The 23,707-nt window shown below is 44.9% G+C and overlaps 1 protein-coding gene across 5 annotated transcripts in view; it reads right to left on the bottom strand.

Annotated features, from left to right (window-relative positions):
• The window catches only part of kazna (kazrin, periplakin interacting protein a), a 96,265-nt gene that overhangs the window by 21,931 nt on the left and 50,627 nt on the right, over positions 1-23,707 (bottom strand). For 4 of the 5 annotated variants that reach the window (XM_067239550.1, XM_067239549.1, XM_067239551.1 and 1 more), the window contains exon 3: positions 1,219-1,410. In XM_067239550.1, coding sequence (XP_067095651.1) covers positions 1,219-1,410 — 192 coding nt within the window. Of the gene's footprint in view, positions 1-1,218; positions 1,411-16,781; positions 16,934-23,707 lie in introns of those variants that run through there. The other variant, XM_067239552.1, reaches the window with a different exon arrangement.

Consider the following 23,707-nt stretch of genomic DNA (forward strand, 5'->3'; position numbering starts at 1 on the left):
CGGCTTGATAGAAAAAGGAAATACTAGTCCATATATTACACCTGCTCTAGAGCCAATATGTGTTAGCTATTGGATTGTAGAGTACAAATTAACATCCAATCTTTGTGGAGGCTTTTCACTTCTGAAAGCAAGCAGAGTAGGTGTTTAACACTATACTCCTTTAAGTTCACTCTATGACCGATATCATTTCCTCTTTCTACATAACAAGATTACTATATCACAAGATTGAGAAGCAACAACATTATACTCCCACATCAGCTCACCTCTCTTGTAAGCGCTGGAGGCTACCCCCTTGACACAATCTAAACAAACTGATATTAATTTGAGGATGACAACTAGCAATTTCCGTTGTCCTCCCACACGAGGGGGTCTAACTTGATCTTAGGGGCAGGTCTGCCTCTCTTAACATCTCCAGACTCCTGGAAGCTGTAGAGTCCCTCCAAATTTATCTTTCATAACTTGTGATCGTTCTGCGTCCCTGCAGGGGTTTGTCGGCTTTGGCCCAGCGTTTGGCCTTTGTGGAAGATTGTGAGTCATAAAAAGTCTAGAGGTTTTCATTTTAAAAGACTTGCTGTCAAACAAACAGTGGAGGAAGCAGGGGTAGTTTGAGACGTGACTCTGTTCAACATTCCTCTGTTCCTTTTTCTTCTCATCATCTCAGCAGCGTAGGCAAAGTGACAAGCAAAGAGTCACAGGAACAAAATCCCATGACAACCCTTGATGTTTTAATTTGATAGCGAATGAAGTTTTTGTCCTCCACTGTACACCACCAACAACCACTCTGTGTGGGAGATAATTTTCTTTTGATTAAATTTAATAATTCATAACTGAATAACTGTCTGCTTCTCTCAACTCAGTGTTGCTTGATGACAGTTATGTCAGAGAGAGGGACTGATGAGTTTGGTCTGTAGACCGAGATATAAAAAATGCATGTTTGTGTGTGTGTGTGTAAATTAGACAGGAGTTCATTACATTGATCAAACCCTTGAAAATGTTGCAATGTACAGTAAATGAGGTACGCTTGGTGTTACGAACATCAATGTTTAGGCAAGAAAGAGAGGCCTAACGGAACACAAACGGCATAAAATAAGTTTGCTAATTTCGTCTGTGGCCGATCCACTGGTCTCGAGGCACGGGGGTCAGACAGATCAAGCGTTCCCAAACGCTCGAGCGTCTCTCTGAACGGTGACTGACCCAGGTGTGTGTGTGCTCCCCTACCCTGCAGCGCCTCCTTGGCACGGTCCAGCTCCTGCTCCTTCTGGGCCAGCTGAACGCGGAGCTCTGTGGCAGAGAGTACGTCGGCCGAGCAGCCTCCCTGGGTCTCCTCCAGGTCCTTGCTCAGCATGACCTTCATCTGGCGCAACAGGTGCACCTCCTCCTGCAGCTGGGCCACCTCCTCGCGCAGGAGAACTGGGGAGGGAGAGAGGAGAGGGGGTGCAGGGAACGTTTAGAGATCTGTTCTCATGTTTTACGTGCCGTGTATTTTTTTCTTCTTCAAATAACTGCAAAGATGAAACTTTACCGAAATGAAAGTGAGAAGAAAAAGTGAATTCACACACAGTTGGGTTGTTTTTCGTAATAGTCAATGGTTAATTGGTGGCGAGCCTTTTGTTTGAGGTCTCAGTAGCATTTGCTTTCACGTATTTAAGTACTGCGTTTTTACATGGCGCCCATGGGAGTCTGTCAAGGATAAACGGTCTCCAAATGGATCCATTTGTTTTTCGGGGTACAGTTAGTATGTGAAATGAATGCCTGTTTGTATTAAGGAACATGAGTCAGAAGAAAGGAGGGAGGGGGACGGATGTTACGACGCCATTTGCTGTGAAAATGGTTTGTGCTTCATGTGTTGAGTGGGGTGAGAAGAAAAAGATAAGAGGAAGGATGGTTTTATATTTATGTTTGTTACTGGGAGTCAGGTGGCTGAGCGGTGAGGGAATCGGGCTAGTAATCCGAAGGTTGCCAGTTCGATTCCCGGTCATGCCAACTGACGTTGTGTCCTTGGGCAAGGCACTTCACCCTGCTTGCCTCGGGGGAATGTCCCTGTATTCACTGTAAGTCGCTCTGGATAAGAGCGTCTGCTAAATGACTAAATGTAAATGTACTGATGACGGTTCTTCAAACAACCTCTGAAGATTAGAAGAAATGGAGAATGAGGGACACAGAGAAAGTGAGAAATATATTCAGCACAATTTAATGACTTGTTGATACTGCTCGATACTGCTGTCTTTGGGTTGTTTGCAGATTCCTGTCACTATAATAGCCCATAAGTTGAACAACAGAGTTGTAGAAGACGAAAATAGTGCTAAACCCGAAAAGGAAACCTGTCCAAAAAATACGTCTAATGGTTCTTATACCGACAAAAATATATGCTGTGAGTCTGCAGAGTAATATATAGCATAATGAGTCAACTCATTCTACTCAATTTCAAACTTCCTCAGGGCACAAGATAAACTGGAAGAAAACGGCTTCTCTTCGTCTCGTATTCCTGCTCTACCAACTGACAAGCATAAATCACAGGCTCCTCATCGCAAGACTCCAATATCGCTGTCTGACACTGAAATCGTCAACAATGAATGGGAAAATCAAACACAAACACACAATCACAACTGCCAAAATATTTAGAGAATAACTGGCAAATTAGACGGGAACTCAGGGTTCTGCTTTGGGTTTGATGAAGTGTTGAACAATCCTCTTTTTAGTGGAGCCAGACAGACGATGTGGTTGTATTGAAAAGCTGATTGTCTGGCACAGTACATTGGACTAACTATAGATTGCTGGTAATTAGCTGTTTGCATCTCTCTAAGGATGTAACCTAGTGTTGGCCTTCTAACTACGGCCTAAAAACAACTTCCACATCAGTTTAAGAAAAGGAAACATTATTTTGGTGTTATTTACAGGTAAAAGTTTGCTAAATTGGTTTTCCTAAAAACAGAAAGCTTCACGTGTTGAAAACAAGAAAATCAACTACGCAAATAGGCTACTTTAATACAGGAAAAAAAGTAAATAAATTCAGTCCGATATTGTGTAGACGTACTGTACGTACAGTAAGCATCGACAGATAAAAATCCCAACATCATTTAAACACCTCATCTCAGTTACCTCCACGTTTGCCACTTTTCCGTGTGGCATTCCAATTAACCTTCTGAACAGCTCCATGATTACCCACCTCCATTAGGACTACGTCATTGTTTTCAGTCACAAAATCTTAGTTCAGCGAGTAAATGTAATTGGGTCTGGATAAGAGTGCAGGCCAGATACGTAGAGCGTAATGTAGAAAGGCGGGTGTTGGGAGCAGGGTCGAGAGAAGCCGGTGGCAAGCAGAGTGTGTGTCATTACACTGAGGTGTGTTTAATGGAGCTGATAATAGAAGCAGATTTTACAGGGGAACTGGAGCAACTATCGGACAACCAGAGGCAATGGGGCTCGTTCGAGAAACAAGAAACCACACTACACTGTTCACCAGTGTTAAAAAATGCCATAATGGTCAAGCACTCAATTGAAATGACTTATTCATTATAGTAGCCACTGCGGGGAGGCAGGGAAGGACAATACAGTCATAAATAAGGAACAGCCGAGCTAAGGAAATCAGCTTTATCTGTTTCAAACAGACCGGAGATCTCGACTAACAATTACTGGCCAGCACTTAACACTGTGGCTCAGGATTCAATAAAATGGTGGTTTCAAGTAATATCAAGGAGGATATCATGACAGTCTAGAGATGTATGTCTTGTGTACACTATGGTTTAGTATAGATGTGGTTTATTTCGGTCTACAAAGCTTTTAGGCTAAACATACAAGGTTACACGACTGGTTATATTACTTTCACTCTCTCGTATCACCCCACCTGTCTCATATAGACAGAATCCTTTTCCTTCTGTGAAAATGTTACCCAGTCGAATCAAAGCAGTTACCTACCTCTTGAATAGGGTATTCCTGACATGTTATAGGTACACAGGGCCAAATTATATGTCAGAATAGGCTGTGGTTAACTACATTACTGTGGTTGTTGGTGAGATGGTGGCAAAAGAACAGATATGATACTGTCTTTCCTGGCTCTGTTCTCTGCACAGGAAGCGCAACACTGAAATATTCCAGATAAGGTAGAGAGATGAGGGCGGCAGCTGTGTGTGAGTGTGTGTGTGTTTGCGTGTGTATCTATGTGTGTGTGTCTGTTTGAAAATGGCTACCTATTTGTCAGTGTCTATATATTTCCTTTGGGCCAGAGACAAGCACAGCAGCTCTGCTTTACAAATGACACCCCGAATGACTTTCCTGATATGTGCAATCTCTCCTGCTCTTACTTTCCTGCACAAAACTATCTGCTGGTTCCCATCAGTGGGCCTGCGTGCTTAGGGCTCGGTCTTCCTTCATCTTGAAGAGGTATATTTGATGTCTAGTACAGTACTGGCAGATGGGTTTCCTGGAGCTCTGTGGTAGACCATGACTGCAGAGCAAGAGGTTCATGGGTCAATCCCCCCAACACTTTTGCTTTGGACAAAAGCATCTTCTATGTGGACGTATTTCACAGTAAAATGGTATCCTCATATCTGAGCACACCATGCTATTGATGAAGCTACAAAAATAAGAAACATAAGAGTTATTTTGAACTTCTCTCACAACATTGGGTTCAAATCAGGCAGACTTCTAGCAGGACTAATTCAACTAAACCGTACGGCATGTTTACAGTCAATAACTTTGAGCAAAATCAAGTTGAATCAGAACTGTGAACACAGCCTTAAGCGAGAAAAAATGTGAAAAAATAAATAATAACACATGCAGTCATTAATTTAAAATCGCTAATGAGTATTCAGTCAGTCAGACAGTCACGCAAGACTCTGACACAATAGAACAAGGGGAGTTGTTGTCGTTGTCAATGCCTCTAGTGAATATTGATTCCTCGATTCCCCTCTCAAACCTCGATAGAATAGATTTTGAACGCTATTGGCATTATTCGAAATCACATCAGATTCAAAAGCAGTAATAATAGCTTGCTGTGCTCTTCCATTCTTTATTTGACAGTCAGCATTGAAAGAGCCAGGCCCTCCACAGGTTGAAGTTGTGTGGATGAATATGAAGGAATAGCAGTGAGTGTTTGTAGGGCAGCACTTGTGCCACAGTGGGGAATGGGAGGAATATTTAACGGTTGGACGCTCTTGCACTCTCTCTTTTCTCCCTCCCTCTGTCTTTCATTCCCCTCTCTTTCTCTCTCTTTCCTCCTCTGGCATGGGGTAATGAATCTTCTGCTAGCGTCCTTGCTGCCACCTGTTCCCCACTGGTTAATGCAGCCAACAATTTTGTTGCAGCCTGCCAAATGAGAGTTAGAAAGCCAGAAACAAGCTAACCTAGCTTACTGTACCAACAAAACTGTAGTTAGATAGTCAGCAAACTAGGGCAATGCTAATGAAATTTAGCATAACAGGATTCCAGCTCACTTGCCCCACATTAAAGCCCGTAGCTATTGTGCTTCTTCCAAACCTGACCCACATGTTGCACAGCGCCGTATAGCCTACACCAAACCGATCATAGCAAAACCCCTAAGCTTGTGACCAGACAACAATCCTTTTTGTAACAAAAGGTTCTGTTTATTGGGCCAAATGTTGCTGATCCATTCACCACAAGTGTGTCTGAATACATTTGTGATATTTCACTTTTTTCTCCAAAGATGTCAAATTATGTTGATGAAATGGAATGGGCCTTCAAGGCAGACAAGGCTGATTATTTGTGTGTAATGTTTTTCTGAATGGCATATTATATAATTTTTAGGTTCCAAAGGGACCAAATTGAGTTTAATGGCCAATGATATTCGTCTACATTCTGTAAATTGACTTAAGCAGCCTGTGTATTAAATATGTGCATTCATTAACCCCCTTCAATTCCTTCACCCAGTCATCCCCAGTTCCTCAACTGAATCTTTCACTACTTATCATGATTCATAGAAACTGTCAATAAAATCTCCATCCCTGGCTGTTTAAACGCGGCTATTTGCATAATGGCCACTACGCATCACTTCCTATGCAGTGGAGATCAGTGAATTATGGAGATGGCGGGTGCCATCGCCTACGATTCACTAGAGCACTGATACAGGCGAGGTAGCCAAACGATTCCACTATTTCAGACTCTAGCAGACGATGTACATCAAAAATAAGACTGAAACCAGTTGAGGCTGATCAAGTACTGGCAATAAAATTCCCTCAAATATCAACACCTCTACAGGGACATCTGTTCAGCCAAGAATTTCCTTGAATAGAAAATAAAGACTGTAATGGTTTATAAAGGGCCCAGGAACGCTTCACCCAAACACTCTTTCATGCAATATCTGAAGCTCTAAAATTTCTTTCATGTCGTGTCATTAATGTCACGTTCCTCCAAGTGCCTAACCTTGAAATCTGCCATCCTTTACACTCACCATTTTAAACCAAAATGATTGAAGGAGGGAATGGTTGATGGTTGTCTGCAGTTCCTCACAGACTCTTCAATCATTGCAAGGAGTAGATCTTCTTCCATAGCACCACTGAGAGCCCCTTATCCCAGTCTCTGGAGCTGGCTCTCTGATATGCTGTCGATACAAGAGTCTCTCTCACTTTCTCTTGCCTACTACAGTATGTCTGAATCCCACACGAAGCACACAAGGAACACACACACACACACAATTTTCTCTTTCTCTCACTCTCATCCCCTACAATATTACCTTTCACTTGCTCATGTTCGCTCTCTCTTTCTTTCTCTTTCTCTCTCTCTGTCACCCACTACCCTTCTCTTGTTCATGTTCTCTCTCTTTTTTTATCCATGTCTCTCTCTCTGTCACCTATTACACCTACCTTCCTCATGCTCTCTCTCTATTTCCGTCTCTATGTCTCTCTCTCTCTCCCATTAGAAACAGCAAGGTTCTCAAACCTTCAGTGTGAGTGTCTGAAAGGTCCAGCATTCTGTCAGTGTCCGGTGGCCACAAGGCAGCTGAAATTGGATTAGGCTGAAATTGGGAACAGAGCTTCGAAAATTGATAGGGAATGACAGCCACTGTCTAGAGGGGAGAACATTTTTAGATTGGTTCTCCCTCCTTTGACTGAGTGGGAGGGGAGACCGGGCAGGGTTCAATTCTGGCTTGTTATAGGAGACAAAATCAATTAAAGAGCTCAATGTCCCTATGGATTTGCAGGAAAGTTGTGTGTGTGTGTGTGGGTGTGTGTATGAGGAGGAGTTCAGACCATATTCAGGCTTGATCCTGACTGACAGTCATCTTAACTTCTCACCTCTGCACTGTCTAGGACATAATCTTCATGCATAATGACATAATAGCAACAATTCACTGGCACCTATCACCACATCTAAAGAGAGTTACATTACACTTACATTTTATTATTTCAGTTTATCTTTTTATCCGGAACTGCATACAAATAAAGATAGCGCATTTCGACAATCAAAGTCAAAGCTCAATGCCTTAATACTGTAGATATAAAAAGCTATGGTTCACATGTTTCCTTCTTGTGCTTCGGGCCTTCCTTGAAATGGAACCTCTCTGGACATACAAACATGGACAAACACCACCGTCACACCAGCCACAGAGCCACATAATTGATTCCCCTGAATATAAAAGAGAGAGTGCTGTGTCCTTTCTTTCGAGAGAAGAATAAGAAGGCGAGGAACAGAAAAACGTGCAGTGGTTACAGCAAGAGCAGCAGGGAGCTAAAACGATTGAGGGTGGATATCTAGCGTGCTTCTGTCGCTAAAGCCAACACTGGACAGTTTAACTGCTTGAATCAAAAGTGTATTTGACGTCCAGAAAAATTGGGGGTCAGAGATGCCAGACTGCACAGAAGTCTTTTTTTGACAGCGGGTGGCAGCCCACTTCCTGTCTTTGAATGGCAAAACCCTCCACACGGACTCGCTAAAATCATTCAGATCATTGTTCATCTCCCTTGAATTTGAAAACGAAATATTTGCAGACACATTTAATGCAAAATTCTCTATTGTGTCATTCTGAGTCTGGTCAAAAATAACTGGCTTTTGATCAACGCCTAATGTTGCAATTTCACTTTAACAAAGAGTTTTCGGACCTCTGTATTTTTCAAGTTTGACGATGCGCAAGACATAGAGCTACTACCCATGGGCAGCGGTAGGGTACGGCTTGGTTGAGCTACAACCACCAAGTACAACAAAATAATTTATTGTACGTACTTTTTACACAGTGAAAATGGAGAGGAGGAAAGGGGAGAGGAGAACAGAGAAGCAGCAGATAACAGAGTAGAGTAAAGCAGAGTACACTAGAGTTTAGTAGAGTCATCATAAAGTACTCTTCAATTTTATCGCAAATATATTTTTAACCTTTCAAACGTTTTTGAGTCTCATTGTTAATGATCCTCCAGCAGTCAAAAAGCTTTTCGGACTTTCGGAAAGAAAACTTCTGCCCTGTCAAAGCATCAGTTAAACCGAGCAGGCTATGAAAGCTTGTCCCCTTTCTCCACAATCCTTATTGACTACCTTAATCAAAGAATCTTGGCCCGAAAATAGGATTGAATGCAGATTCCTCCTAGGGTGAAGCAAAGATCCCAGTGCCAAATGCTATTCAGGTTTTTCAATTATCACGTTAGTTTAAGGATAGAGGTTGTGAATCTGGCGGTGGACCGGGTATCTCATGATTATGCGTGGTGAAGTCAGGGCTTTCAGGCCAGAGAACCAGGCTCTCGCTGACAGCAGCGTTTTCCTCACACAGTCTCTTCCTCTGCAGCCAATCACAGCAACCGAAAGAATGAATCACTTCATGGATTTAACTTATTGATTCCACACAGAATTAAAAACACACAGCTCAACCATGCCAGAGAGTTCAGAAGGGGACAAGATTAAGATAAATTCCTCACCAAACTGTTTTGCTTTCCACATCAGCAGAAGGCCACCACTGCCACGCATGTGTGGCCCTTTCTCCCTGTCTGAGTACAATCCTAGCAGATAAGTCCTGAATGCCCCTTTTATAATGAAAGGATGAAATGAATGGAAGAATGAGTAGTTGGGAAGTTGGGGTGTCTGAGCGGTTAGGGAATCGGGCTACCAATCAGAAGGTTGCCGGTTCACGTGCCAAATGACGTTGTGTCCCTGGGCAAGGCACTTCACCCAACTTGCCTCGCACACACACACACACACACATTAAAGTCAGTCTGTGATTTCGTAATGTTAGCTAAATATTTTGCTAGTAGTTGCACAAACACATCTGAAAAGTCAAGGCGAAGTTCAAGAGAATACTGTAAGCAGGGATGGAGAGATGTGGAGCAGTCTCCGACCAGCTACCAGCGGCCCCAGAGACACCGTGCCGACTTGCTGCTGGGTTTGAGGACCCAAGCAGAGTTGCATCAGAGGCAGTCGCTGTGAGTTTACATTTAGTCTTTTTTTTTACATTTAGTCATTTAGCAGACGCTCTTATCAAGAGCGACTTACAGTAAGTACAGGGACATTCCCCCGAGGCAAGTTGGGTGAAGTGCCTTTCCCAAGGACACAACGTCATTTGGCACGGCCGGGAATCGAACTGGCAACCTTCAGATTACTAGCCCGATTCCCTAACCGCTCAGCCATCTGGTGGTTGTCTGCTTAGACATCCTGTAGCATGTGGAGCACAGCTCAGAACAACACTGTTCAGCGCTGAGGTAACTGAACACACACAGAGGAGGGGTGATTGAGCATAAAGTTGAGCAGAGCTGCGTTTTGAAAGGAGTAGCTTTTCGTTGTATACACACACACACACACACACACACAAACATCCTCACACACACATCCTCACAGCCTCACAGACATTTAGCATAAGTCATAAGTACAGGGACATTCCCCCGAGGCAAGTAGGGTGAAGTGCCTTTCCCAGGGACACAACGTCAGTTTCCATGACCAGGAATCGAACTGGCAACCTTCGGATTACTAGCCCGAGTCCCTCACCGCTCAGCCACAGACACACACACACATCATGTCTGATTGGGTATTGATCTATGTCTGCCCTTTTGATAGCAACGATGTTAGCAATATCCTAACTTGTGTCTGACCTTCTAGTCAGACAGAGGAGAGGAAACCAGGTTATTGTCTGCCAACACAACACCGCCCATGACACAGTACCTTGGGGAACCCCTGATGGATGCTAATACATAAACCGCAGGTCTTCAAACAAATGCTTGTATAGCAGCCCTTCCTGGACTCAAAAGGAGTTTATTTGAGGTGCTTTTTTAAAATGGGGATATTATGGACCTAATCGTTGTGATTCAATTCAAACTTTTGTTCTTCTCTTTTATTTTCATGATCATATTTAGAAGGCATCCCGTTATGTTCAATTTCACAGCATGCCTTTTTTCGTCACCCTGACAATATTGTGCCTCACATCACCGGCTATTATGCTGTAATGAGGTATAGTATTTAAGGAAGTGGTTCACAGGAGCAGCACGTCAACCTTGAAATTGTCATTGATTCCTTTGAAGAAGCCACAGGGGTGGACTGGAAAATTGAATCCAGAGCTGTTAGGAGAGGGAGCACCAAGCATCAAGTCATCCGTGCTCATGAACACCCTTGCATGCCGGCTCTGCCCTGCCTCTGCATGCCGGCTCTGCCCTGCCTCTGCATGCCGGCTCTGCCCTGCCTCTGCATGCCGGCTCTGCCCTGCCTCTGCATGCCGGCTCTGCCCTGCCTCTGCATGCCGGCTCTGCCCTGCCTCTGCATGCCGGCTCTGCCCTGCTGACGGTGCTGGCCGTTTCAATGAGGCTCATAGAGAGGATCTCCCATGGCTGGTGGTACTCGGAAGCCAGTGTTTATGATTCACTCATACCACACACTGACAAACAGACACTCTCACGCACACAAACTCACACACTCTTTCTCACACAAACACACACAAAACGCACACACTCCTTTACGGGCCACTGATAGAGGGTCCATCAGCAGCAGGAGATGAAGGGGAAGCTCTGCCCGCTGATGAACATGGTGAGCCGTGTCTGGCACGCCACTCTCTCTGGATCAGCCAGTCAGCTCACAGAAGCAGAACAATCCCCCACAACGCCCAAGGAGGAGACGGAGCGGGCAAGAAGGAAATCAAAAATAAAACAAAACACAGGGGGCCTCGAGGCACTTCATTAGAGAAATCCCCCCCCGCGCGTTCTGCGTTAACGGAGACAGTGATGACTCGCGCACAACAGGAAGTCAGTGGACAAACCTCGTTGATTTCATTGAACCAGACGGTGTAGAGGGTCGTATCAACCGTAAGGGTCTTAACAGCTTCCGACTTTCAAAGCGTATTTTTATTCATGCCAAGTGAAACGATATTCTACTTATTGATGCAAAGTCAATGTGCCTTGAAGCCCACAAAAATCTCCTCAGAATCTAAAAAAAGAAAGATGCCAACGAAGAATACATTTTGAGTATCTGCAGTATTCTCTGTAAACATACAGTTGTGATTCACAGATGCAGTGGATGAGAGACTTGGGTGCCCAACAGGCCCCTCCAGTCTAATACTATCTAGAAATCTCCAGTCTAACATGAAGGAATGTGACATGGCCGTGGCAGCGAGCCTATTTCATGCTCCATGTCCCTGGGGCGATGAGGGCGGCACTGGTGGGAGAGAGGGACGGGCTGGAGCACAGCGTGATAACGAGTGAAAACAGTCCAGTGGGAAAGATGGGCTGTTCTCCTGACTCCATAGCATGAAACACCACCCTCACCACTGTGGAGGTCTATCCAGCATGTACCGATCATATCAGTCAGCCTGGCTCAAACTACACAGGCAGAGAAAAATGAAAACACAAATCCATGTTGTTGTTATTATTTTTAGATAGTCAAGAGGATGCCCAAATGTTGTGTCTCTCTTTTGTAACGCTGTAATCTCTCTAAACAGGGTCTGGGATCGGGTTGCCCACATCAAGTCGAGTGGATGCCCAGGCGTTCTGAAAGGAGGACTTTGCTCGGGGACAGTGAGCCGGGCTGAGGAGGATGCCGAAGGTCTGAGTCCTGCGTCCTCATCTCGCCAGTCTTCGACCCACGCCGCATCGACAGCAATCCGGTCTGTGCAATTTCAAAACCTTTCTTTTTACAGCCAGCTTTCGTTCATGACGTTCACCCAAACACTAGCAGAGGGATTAGAGCCTCTCTGGAAAGCCCAGATGGGTGAGATAGACGGGACAGCGTTTTAAACTGGGGATTAAGGACCGAGGATTTCACAACAGGACATGACCGAGGTGGTCCTGAGGTCAGAACAGGCCAATAGGTAGATTATGGATGCCAGGATGGGCGGAGGAATGAATCACTGAAAGAAAAGAGAGTTTAATATCAGCTCAACGCCAGGAAGAGCTTAGCAGATGGAAGCGCTGGCGATGGGGGACCGTGAAAGAGCCAAAATGTCCACCCCATTGCATTGTGGGTAATTAGAAGTAGGTAGGCCAGGAGGAGGGTGACCACCCCCTTCATTAACATCTTTATTAGGGATCCTCCATTCATCATCCTGCTTATTTCACTGTTACCCTGAGTTACCAGGCAGTCAGGTGGAAAATAGAACCCTCTATGAATATACCCATTGTGCTCAATGACAGAAACTAATTACCAGAGTCTTTGAAAATGTTTGCTTATTTGTGAGCCTCATTAGTTTGACCCTTAGCCTTTGTTCTTACACATGACGTTAAACAAACACTCTAATGAATCTCCGCTTATTAAGAGGAGGTATTTGTTGATTCCATGCAAGACAGACCATTCTGGACAGTGGATGGAATAATTATAGTTTATATCCAGTCAAAACGGATGTGAGAAGAAAAAATAACTAATGCTAATTGAAAATATAACATGATAGAGTAAATAATTTGTCTTATACAGCTACCATGAAAAGTATATATTTTTTAATACAGGATTTTACTTTTTGTCACTTTTTGTCACTTAAGTCACAGTACCTTTACAAGGTTTTAGAAAGGTGTTAACAAGGGTTACAGCTAAGTACATGGTAGGCTGACGAATAACTGAGTGTTTTGTTTCGCTTTGAGGGTGGATAGAAATGACCAACCGCTGACAACCCACACACAGTAGATACCCGCCATGTAAAAATGTAGCATGTCAGGCTAGTTACAGTAGCTATCGGGATGAGACTCCTATTGGGATGACTGGGTTCACGTCTGACTAAGGTCTCTGTGGAAGCTAGTGAGCAGAGCAGAGAAGATAGGTCCCAAACTTACCCACACACATTGAAATGAACTGTTTGTGTTTGAGTGTGTGTTGTTCAAACACAACCTTTGTTCTGGTGCCAAAGGCTAAGTAGTAAGTTTGTTATTTATAGGCAGGGCCAACGTGAAGGCAGACACTGGGTCACCTTTGATATTTTACTACAAGCCCACACACACACACACACACACACACACACACACACACACACATAAAAGTCAGTCTGTGATTTTGTAATGTTAGCTAAATATTTTGCTAGTAGTTGCACAAACACATCTGAAAAGTCAAGGCGAAGTTCAAGAGAATACTGTAAGCAGGGATGGAGAGATGTGGAGCAGTCTCCGACCAGCTACCAGCGGCCCCAGAGACACCGTGCCGACTTGCTGCTGGGTTTGAGGACAAGCAGAGTTGCATCAGAGGCAGTCGCTGTGAGTTTACATTTAGTCTTTTTTTTTTTACATTTAGTCATTTAGCAGACGCTCTTATCAAGAGCGACTTACAGTAAGTACAGGGACATTCTCCCCGAGGCAAGTAGGGTGAAGTGCCTTGCCCAAGGACACAAAGTAAGATTGCACGGCTGGGAATTGAACCAGCAACCCTCTGATTAATAGCCCGACTCCCTAACCGCTCAGCCATCTGACCCCAGTTTCAGTCATCTCAGTCACCCGCAGTAGCTTGGAGGGGGAAAGGCTTGGGCAACACTTTACATTAAGGTTGCATTACCATTTAAATACCTAGCAGTATGGTAAACACATTATAGGTTCATAGGAACTGGGGATTGCTGTGTAATTAGCTGTATATAGGACATTAAACAAGTGTAAGAAGGCACAGGATGGGGAATGTTATATTTTTAGATTGTTTAGTTCTTCGAATTAGTTAAACTAATGTCCCTGTACTTACTGTAAGTCGCTCTGGATAAGAGCGTCTGCTAAATGACTAAATGTAGATTTGATGTTATACTATACTTGTATTCATATAGAGGCAGCCTATGGACTAGTTACCCAAGCTTAAACTTCTGCCTTCCACTCCTGTGGAAGTGAGAGTTTGTTCTGTCGAGCACGTACCACTCGATCACACTGATCCTGTCCTCAGAGCACTGAAACAGGGCAGTTACACAGACAGGATAAACCTTGGAGTCAGGTGGCTGAGCGGTGAGGGAGTCGGGCTAGTAATCCGAAGGTTGCCAGTTCGATTCCCGGTCATGCCAACTGACGTTGTGTTCTTGGGCAAGGCACTTCACCCTACTTGCCTCGGGGGAATGTCCCTGTACTTACTGTAAGTCGCTCTGGATAAGAGCGTCTGCTAAATGACTAAATGTAATGTAAATGTAAATGTAAACCTCTCTCATAATCACACCAACACACTGGACTCTGCAAGCCTGCTGTGCCACATGCACAAACACACTCACACATGCACAAATAAACACACACACAAACACACACACACACACACATACTCAAACACGTACGCACACACAAACACACCACAAATAGTAACAGCAATTGGACTGCGGGCAGTGGGAAAAGATAGGGGACATCACAGTTCCCCACCAGGTACAGATGGAAACATGGGGGGAATAGGTGCAGCATCCGATCAAGATTCTGTCATCAGACCCATCTTTGTTGAACATTCCTGTTCTAGTTGACATAACTCGATTCACCCTGGATTCTCTATAAGGAAAACAACGATGCTATTGATAAAATGTGAGGGACAAAGTGCAAAAGTACCTCGAAAGTACATAACTGCTCATGTGTCGCCACACCTGCAGCAGCTGAGGTGTAGATTGGAGGCCATGAATACCCTAGGTGTTTGTTTGTTTTGCTCTCTGCACAGTAATGGTGTCACAACCACACCCTGTCGTTGCTAAGCTAGCAGGCGTCGCTAAGATAGCAGAGTGTGGATGACAGGACGTCACTGCCAGGCCTAGACTGACACTTAGCTAAAAGCTAGGTCACTGGGACATCTCGACAACTTTTTTATTTGACTGCTTTTTACGGCTTCACAGGAGCTGAATGGTGAGAAAATGCAGTGGAACAACAAGGCTTCTGACTGTAACATTTGAGATGTTACAAGTTTGTATCGATGACTGTAGTGACATTACATTTACATTTAGCAGACGCTCTTATCCAGAGCGACTTACAGTAAGTACAGGGACATTCCCCCTAAGGCAAGTAGGGTGAAGTTCCTTGCCCATGGACATAACGTAATTTGGCACATCCGGGAATCGAACTGGCAACCTTCGGATTACTAGCCCTATTCCCTAACCGCTCAGCCACCTGAACACAGCCAGTTAACACGACTGTTAACTGGCTGTAGAATGTAAGACGGAAGATTCTATGACTGTAGAATTTAACAAGTGGTAATTTGAAACACTTAATGTACTGTCATTTATTGAATCGGACACTTAACCCAGTACCACCAGTGATGCTGAAAAGTCTTCCAAATTGCAAGAGCTGCAGAGCGATCACCATGAATGGTAATTGATTTTAATGTGGCCATTTGTGCACTGACCCCCCCTTTGTTTAAAGGTAAGTAGAAGTATTGTAAAAGGTACCTCAAAGAGAAAGTACAAAATGTTCAAAGTGAAAACTGTGAGGAAGGTCCATACTTGGAGTAATTACACAGAAGTGGCCACTTCAAAGGGACTGGATCTCATACGCTACTTCTGTGTGCTTCCAGTCTGTCTCCTGTCTAATACTGGCCTTGACACCTGAGGGCTGGGCCGGGGGGAGGGCCGAGCAGGTAAATGGATTGGACTGGTGAGGGCTTCAGTGATTTGGAGCAGGTCAAACTGGAAATAAGCTGCTTGAGCGAGACCCAGCCAGGCTCCAAAACACCGTAACTTTTTACCCTCCAACTGATTAATTATCCCAACAACACGCAAGAGTATTGGAGAAGCAACACGACAAATAGCCCAGCTACCAAATAATAGAGTTTGAAATTACAAAGCACTTACTAAGATACAAACACAACGCAATATATGATTCACCTGGACACAGCCACAAACATGTTGTTTTGAGAGAAACATTAGTGTGCAAATCACCGCAGACAATGGTGACTCACCTATTCATTATCCCACAGCAAATGTCCTTTATGAATTTAAAACAAGCCACAGTGCTGACTTCCATGACACACTCTTCAGTCTATTTTGAAAATTATAACATTCAGCTAATTGTTTCATTGTGATACATACATGAAAGGGAATTGTTCCCTCATTGTCTCTGAATAATAAAAGTTAGTGAATCGATTTTTCTTCAGTTGATGATTATGTTGTCAGTGTTTTGAACCTTAAACCCTCTCTGGAGGGTCTGCAGTGGTGGAGTTCACTCTCATGTTCAAACAAAAACACCCAAGCTGAGCAGGTTAAAGTCTCCAAACCGTTCTGACGAGCAACAGGTGAATTATCTGTCCCACATGACACCTGACACTGCGGTCCACACGTTAACACGCCGTCGAAGCGCACACAAATACCCAGACAACCCCTTCTTCAAAAACCAGTCTCACAGGTTTACAAATCTGCATTTCAAACTTCAGGCCTCAGCAAATACGTACATTTTAGCTCTCGGGTTTAAAAACTTCTATCAACGACCCTGTGCCCTCCGGGGAAGTTTAGAGAAACTCACCGGGCTTCCCCTCCTCCCTGTCTGACTTCATCCCCTCCTCCCTGGAGAGGTGTCCAGAGGATTCCACTGTCAGGTGTGTGTTGGAAACCCTCTCTGCAGACCCACACGCCGTCGGGAACGCACAGAATACTCCACTGAACTGACGCGCTCCAAAAAAGCTCTTCCTCCTATAGCTATATTTGCTTCTCTGGTATCCAGGAAATACTGCCAAAAGGTTCTCTCTCTCTCTCTCTCTGTCTCTCTCTCTCTCTCTCTCTCTCTCTCTCTCTCTCTCTCTCTCTCTCTCTCTCTCTCTCTCTCTCTCTCTCTCTCTCGCGCTCTCTCTCTCTCTCTCTCTTTAGCTTTCTCTCTCGCTCTCTCTCTCTCTACCTGCTCTGGGAGACTCCCACAGGCCCAGTGGATAGATATTTGACTCCTCCCCTCCCCCTCTGCTCCAACGGTTCTTGAGAAGGGAAGGGCTCTGGCTGTCACCGTTTTCCCACAGTACTCAAACGTAAACAGGGGAACTAGGGGGAGTGGCCTGGGCAAGGTGCAGGCTTGCAGGGGACAGGTGAGGGTCGGAGTCTATGTCATCACAGTGTGTCTGTGGTCCCTCGACTGGGCTTCTATGTTAACTCAGCAGCACCAGGACTTCCAGTTGCTGGAAGGCTGGAGGCTGTGAGAAATCAGACACTAGGAGAACAAGAGAAAAAAGCTGTTTCATTAACACATTTCTCAAACCTCCAACACTTTTGTAAAACACCAGAGGTACTTGTTTAATTTCCTTCAGGATTTATAAAGTGAATTAAATCGAAAGGGATGTATTAAGAGACAGAGAACTATCAGCTTTGTGTACGATAATGTTAAAATATTTAAGGTCTGCTGGTATTTTGGTTGTATCAGTTCTTTATGGTTTTTGTTTGAAGATGCAGCCTGGACACAAACAATATTAGGAGTCAAACTTTCTGGGAGACTTTGTCCCGACATTCCTGATGGACGTATCCCTGGAAGCATCTCCTGGAGCCTCCTGCTCTCAATATGTGTGGAATTAACCAAGATTAGAGGACCAATAAAAGGATCTCCACAGGAAATTGTCTAATCACTGAAGGTCTCTTTTAGGCATGTACAACCGCTTATCCAGGAGTTTGAGCAAAGCAAGTCCATCTGTATGTGGCATCCGGAAACATCCGTCCCTTTCCACAGTCTCAAACTCTAGATTGCAATGGATGTAAACCACATGTCAAGAATGTGTGTACTATTGTCAGCAGGTCATTTCAATAAAAACATGAGCGCTCTAACATTTCTTGCCCCTCTCTCCCCCCTCGATAGTTACCTGCGTCTGGCTTCAGTCTGACAGCTAATTAGAGATGTTGCTACTCCACAAAGAAGAAATCAATGCTGTAATCAGACATTGCATGCTTTGACTGCTCCCAAACAGACAACAATCCTGAGTAGCCACTTCTGCTTTGCTTGTTTCACACAAGGACACAGTGTGAAGACCAATAGCTACATCTGCATCGAGCGAATAGAGTACCTCAACCAACCAGGAAGGAATCTTCGGTTTTGTGACTCATATCACACAATTATTTTGGGGTGGAAAACATCATAGTACCGAACTGTACTATATAATTATGCTGTATATATTATGTATACAGTATAGTGTAGTATACAATACTGTATATAGTCAAATTCTTCAACATTACAGCACAATAAATCATCTTCGCGGCTCAGTTCAACATATGACAGAATTACAGGCTACTGTATTGTACATAATAGTTTATAATAATCTTTCTGTGAGGAGTTAACATGTTCTCCCTGTGCTCACGTGGGTTTCCTCCCCAGATAACTCCAATATAAAAAACAAGCAAAACAGATCGTTTTCCTGCCCCTGATCTGGACATGGGGTGAGCCCTTGGACTTCACTGCTCCTGACTGACAAGACGGCAAAATGCAGAAAACAAGTTTCTCCGGCAGACACGTCTATGCCGGTGTGTTCTACATGTCGCAGCTCTGTTTGCATCTGCGTCATGCTGACACACAAATAAACATTTATTATTATTCTTCTTCACCCTACCTGGAGTGAGCGAGAGAGGAGCGTTGGATGGCTGAGAGCTCACCTCTGCTCACAGCCAAACAGGAATAAAGGCCCAAACTAAATAAGCTCTTGTAGTCTTTTGTGTCCAGGCATACTGCCGGTGAAGGAGGAAGGGTTGCTGTCCACCTTCACCCTCCACACCCCTCATCTGGGCTCAACTGATTGAAATGGGAAATACTGAGACAACATCATGAATGCATTCTCAAGTGTGAGTGTATGTGTGTGTGTGTGTGTGTGTTGATTTCAGGCTGTTATAATGCGCAAGGGAGGCAGGAGAAATGCCAGGGGGAGAAATGCCAAGAAATCTATGAATGTCAGAAGAAAAGAGCTCTTTTGTAATGGCCAAACCGTTGCATAGAACTACAAAACAGATATTTACCCACTCATTTACTGCAACTAGGCTACTCAGGGCAGGAGGAACATGTGTGTTTAATGTGAGGTCATTTGTATTCACAATAAAAAAAAAACATGGGTCCTTGGAATCTGCACTGCCATTTTTTTAAGCCTGGAACCCTGTATGAGAAGACGATGACTCAGCACAATTATTTTTTTTACGGAAAAAATAATTGTCCTTTTCAGTCCTTTTACGGAGGACTGAAAATGTTCAGGGGGAAAATGACCTCAAACAGCGCTATTCATCAAGCTAGATAAACTTAAAGAGCAACTGTAAAAAAAAGAAAGAAAAAGAGTTGGCCCCTACTACTGTCCTTTACTCGTGTGTTGCTCCATTTGGGTCCCACCACAGGGAGGTTAGCATGTTCATCATCGGAAGATGGGAACATGCTATGGGAGTCAGGTGGCTGAGCGGTGAGGGAGTCGGACTAGTAATCCGAAGGTTGCCAGTTCGATTCCCGGTCATGCCAACTGACGTTGTGTCCTTGGGCAAGGCACTTCACCCTACTTGCCTCGGGGGAATGTCCCTGTACTTACTGTAAGTCGCTCTGGATAAGAGCGTCTGCTAAATGACTAAATGTAAATGTAAAGATGCTACACTAGTGTACAACAGCAGTAAAACAACGTAACTCACAATAACTGACCAATACTGGCATCTGACCAATACAGCTGGACATTGCAGTGGCTAGCTACTGGACACAGTTTGCAGCAAAGGTTAGCATTAGCATCAGGCGAATAATACATCCATTTATCATAAGGGTAATGACTTTGATATAATGTTATTAGCATCTGTAAATGAAACACAGTAACCTTTGAGGATAACATGTTATGTTGGTGTTGTGAAGGAAGTACACAAAGCTTCACATCAGGCACAAACATTCATGAAATTAAGTACTTAAAAACAGGTCTTCTGTGGATTCTAATTATGTCATGATCTGGCAGTGGGCCCCCATTTATACAACATTTATACAGCTTCCAAATGGACACCTGGGACAAGTACAATTCAATGTAGAGCAGCCCCTCGTTCCCTCCTAGAAGAGCAGGGATCAGTGTCTGTGAGACAGTAGTCATTTAGCAGACGCTCTTATCCAGAGCGACTTACAGTAAGTACAGGGACATTCCCCCGAGGCAAGTAGGGTGAAGTGCCTTGCCCAAGGACACAACGTCAGTTGGCATGACTGGGAATCGAACTGGCAACCTTCGGATTACTAGCCCGATTCCCTCACCGCTCAGCCACCTGACTTCCCTGACTTCTGTGAACAATGTCAGAACAGAGTCCTCGATGGGATGGTAGCTGGATGCACAGCTGCCAAAGACTTGGATTGTGTCTTGAATTATAGTGGGAGCAAAGCATGCAGACACACACACATACAAACATACACACACCCAAATAAACACACACTCACACAACAACATACTGTACACACGCACAGACACACACACAACAAGTTTAACGTTGTGTCCCACCAAAAGGTGATAAACTCACTTCTATCTCAAACTATCAATGTAAGGAGTCAATATAACACCACAAATGGAGCCAAATAGCATTGCCAAGAAGATGTTAACCAGTAAGTGTTTGTGCTTGTGTGTGTATGTGTGTGTGTGTGTGTGTGTGTGTGAGTGTGAGTGTGAGTGTGTGTGTGTGTTAGCAGTACACACACACATGCTCCATTTTTATCATATCCACTTTCAAACCTGTGGCTTGTGAACAATGCAGGGTCTGTCTCTTTACAGCTTGTCTACCTGTCAACAGTTTCAAGGCTTAACAAGACTTCTGTCCCAAAGGTAGTCCTTGTCAACACACACAATACGCCTGTCAATGCACCCTCGGCTCACGCTTTCTATTCTCCTCATCCCAACGGGAAGATTTGGTCCACAGCTTTGTCAAGGAGGGGTTTCCTCAAACCTGGCAACCTATCAACCCCAAGGAGTGTTTAGTTAATAGTTCTATTAAAGCCCATATTTCCCCACCAAACAGGACAACCTGGCAACCTGAACCCAGAACTATTAGAATATCCGGGAATTGTAATATGGACCTGAGAAACTGTATTACAGACAAAATAACGAAAGTAAATAACAAGCTAAATCTTGTGGACCTGCTGTATGACAGAGGTTAGATAAAGTCTCCCAGGACTCCATTAGCTCGCTGAGTTAATGCATATAAATAGGTTATATTATTAGACTTTATACAACGTCCTCATCACATGGTTTCCAGAACCACCTCTCTTATATGCTGCACCTACTGTAATGGGATAGATAAGCCAGATAATAACCTGTCACAGCATTACTCCCTCATAAGGGGTCACCCGGGGTAACTTCAGGGGCAGAGGAAGAATTCCCAGGGTCCCATGGCTGCGGTGACCTCAGGGTCAGAGTCACTTCCCTTCCCAGCCCTCAGGCTCGCCAGGATGAAAGAGGAGGGTGGAGTGCAGGTCAGGTAAACGTTCAGGCTGGCAGACAGGCCTACGTCTCCTCTGCACGGCAAAGGATATCTTTCATCTACTCATTCTTCTGCTGATTCAGTCAACTGACTCTGTTCTCCTGTCGCTTCGAATCAGACTCTCCCTACCCATACACAAAGGATCACGTACCGCAAATGCAAATTCTCTCTAATACCTCTCTTTCTTTCATCTTTGCTCGCTCTCCTCTGCGCTCATCAACCCCACGTTTACACTTCTCCATTTTCAATCCTTTCCCTCTCCTATCACCTCCCTCCCTCCCTCCATCCCTCCCAGTAATCAGCACAGGGGAGCTCTAATCCAGCTGGGCGCCTCATTGCAGCTGCCATTCATCCCTCTGCCAGCCCGCCGGCTCCCCAATCCTGCGCCCGTCACTCCTGCCCGTCACCCTAGATTAGCTGCCAGACTGCCTTTTTACCGGCCACCTCAAGTGCAAGACGGAGAGGTACTGAGGCCTGAACTGGCTTGTCAGTAACGCATGAGGGCAGAGAGAGAAGGGGAGGGGGAAGGGGGGAGGTTAAGGAGAGGTTTTGGTAAACATAAGTGGCGACTACTACACTCACACACACACACACAAATGACTCAAGTACATTACTGCTGATGGACACTGATATCGTTCCTTCTTGAACAGATCGGTATGATGACCTCTCCACCATGCATGGATGACCTTTGACCTTTGGGTTCAGGTCTCCAGTTGCTGGCTCTAATGAAGCAAAGAGAGCACTTTGGTAGGGTGGGGGCGGGGGAGCTAGGATGTTGCTGCAGCGTCTTAAACAACAGTAAGGGTAGGAAACAGGAGGAAGGCAATCCGATACAAGATTCGGGCGTGTTTTTTGTACCTGCAGTGCAATGTAACAATACACGCAGTGTTTGTGAGAGAAACCTGGTCTTGGCTTGAGGACACACTGGCAGGGGCACGGTGACTGGGCAGTTTTGCCGAGATATTCCTGCTGTGTGTAAATCACACTGGAGGCCCATATTGCTGCTGCAGGCAATTAAAAGGCCATTCTGCCTCTGGCTATTGGAGAGGGCTGTGGAGGGGTGGAGGCGTTGACACGTGTCACCCAGGTTAAAAAAAATGCTGGTGCCCCCCCCCCCCCCCCCCCCCTCTCTCTCTCTCTCTCTCTCCAGCTGTGTGCATACAGTACACAGTGTTAACTGTTCTTGTGTTATTCAAACCCACCGACCCCCACACGCACACATTTCTATATACAGAATGTACACACACCTCACTCCTCCCTCCCAGACCAGCGGTTTTAACCACTGACAACACAGGAAGTTCATGTGCAGAGGCTGCACCTGTCCCACCATAGTGGAGAGCTTCCTGTTACACCCTTCTCCTCCCCCTCTGCCCTCCCCCTAGCGACCCTCACCTTACCCTGTGTCCCCTCTCCTCTCCTCCCCCTCCTCTGCTTGCCCATGCAGCTCTTGGTATGTGGGTCGAGGGTGCGACTGAGTGGAGAGGAGGGAGTGTGGTGTGAGAGGTTGTGTTAGAGAGAAGAGAGACCGAAAGAGATACAGAGAGAAATAAGCAGAAAGGTAGTGAGAAAATTATAGGAAGAGAGTTGCAAAGAGAGAGAAAGAGGCAGAGAAATAGAGAGAGAGGCATAGAAAAAGAGAAGGAGGGGGAGATAGGAAGAGAGAGAGAGAGAGAGAGAGAGAGAGAGAGAGAGAGAGAGAGAGAGAGAGAGAGAGAGAGAGAGAGAGAGAGAGAGAGAGAGAGAGAGAGAGAGAGAGGGAATGTGTGTTCCACTGCAGACTAGTGATGAATTTTCTGATATCACAGCACCCTGATCCCTGTTCCCATACCAAGGAAACTCACAGTGATATACAAGGTCTTGGCACTGCTGGCTGAGTGTGTGTGTGTGTGTGTGTGTGTGTGTGTAGATAGCAGTGTAGGAGTGTGTGTATGTGTGTGTGTGTGTGTAGGTGTGTGTCTTTCCCTTAGCTTGCACGTTTACAGTTCCGAGGAACTAAAGCACCAGCTGTCTGATGCTGCA

This window comes from Osmerus mordax, chromosome 7, assembly GCF_038355195.1.
Source record: "Osmerus mordax isolate fOsmMor3 chromosome 7, fOsmMor3.pri, whole genome shotgun sequence".
NCBI classification, from domain to species: domain Eukaryota; kingdom Metazoa; phylum Chordata; class Actinopteri; order Osmeriformes; family Osmeridae; genus Osmerus; species Osmerus mordax.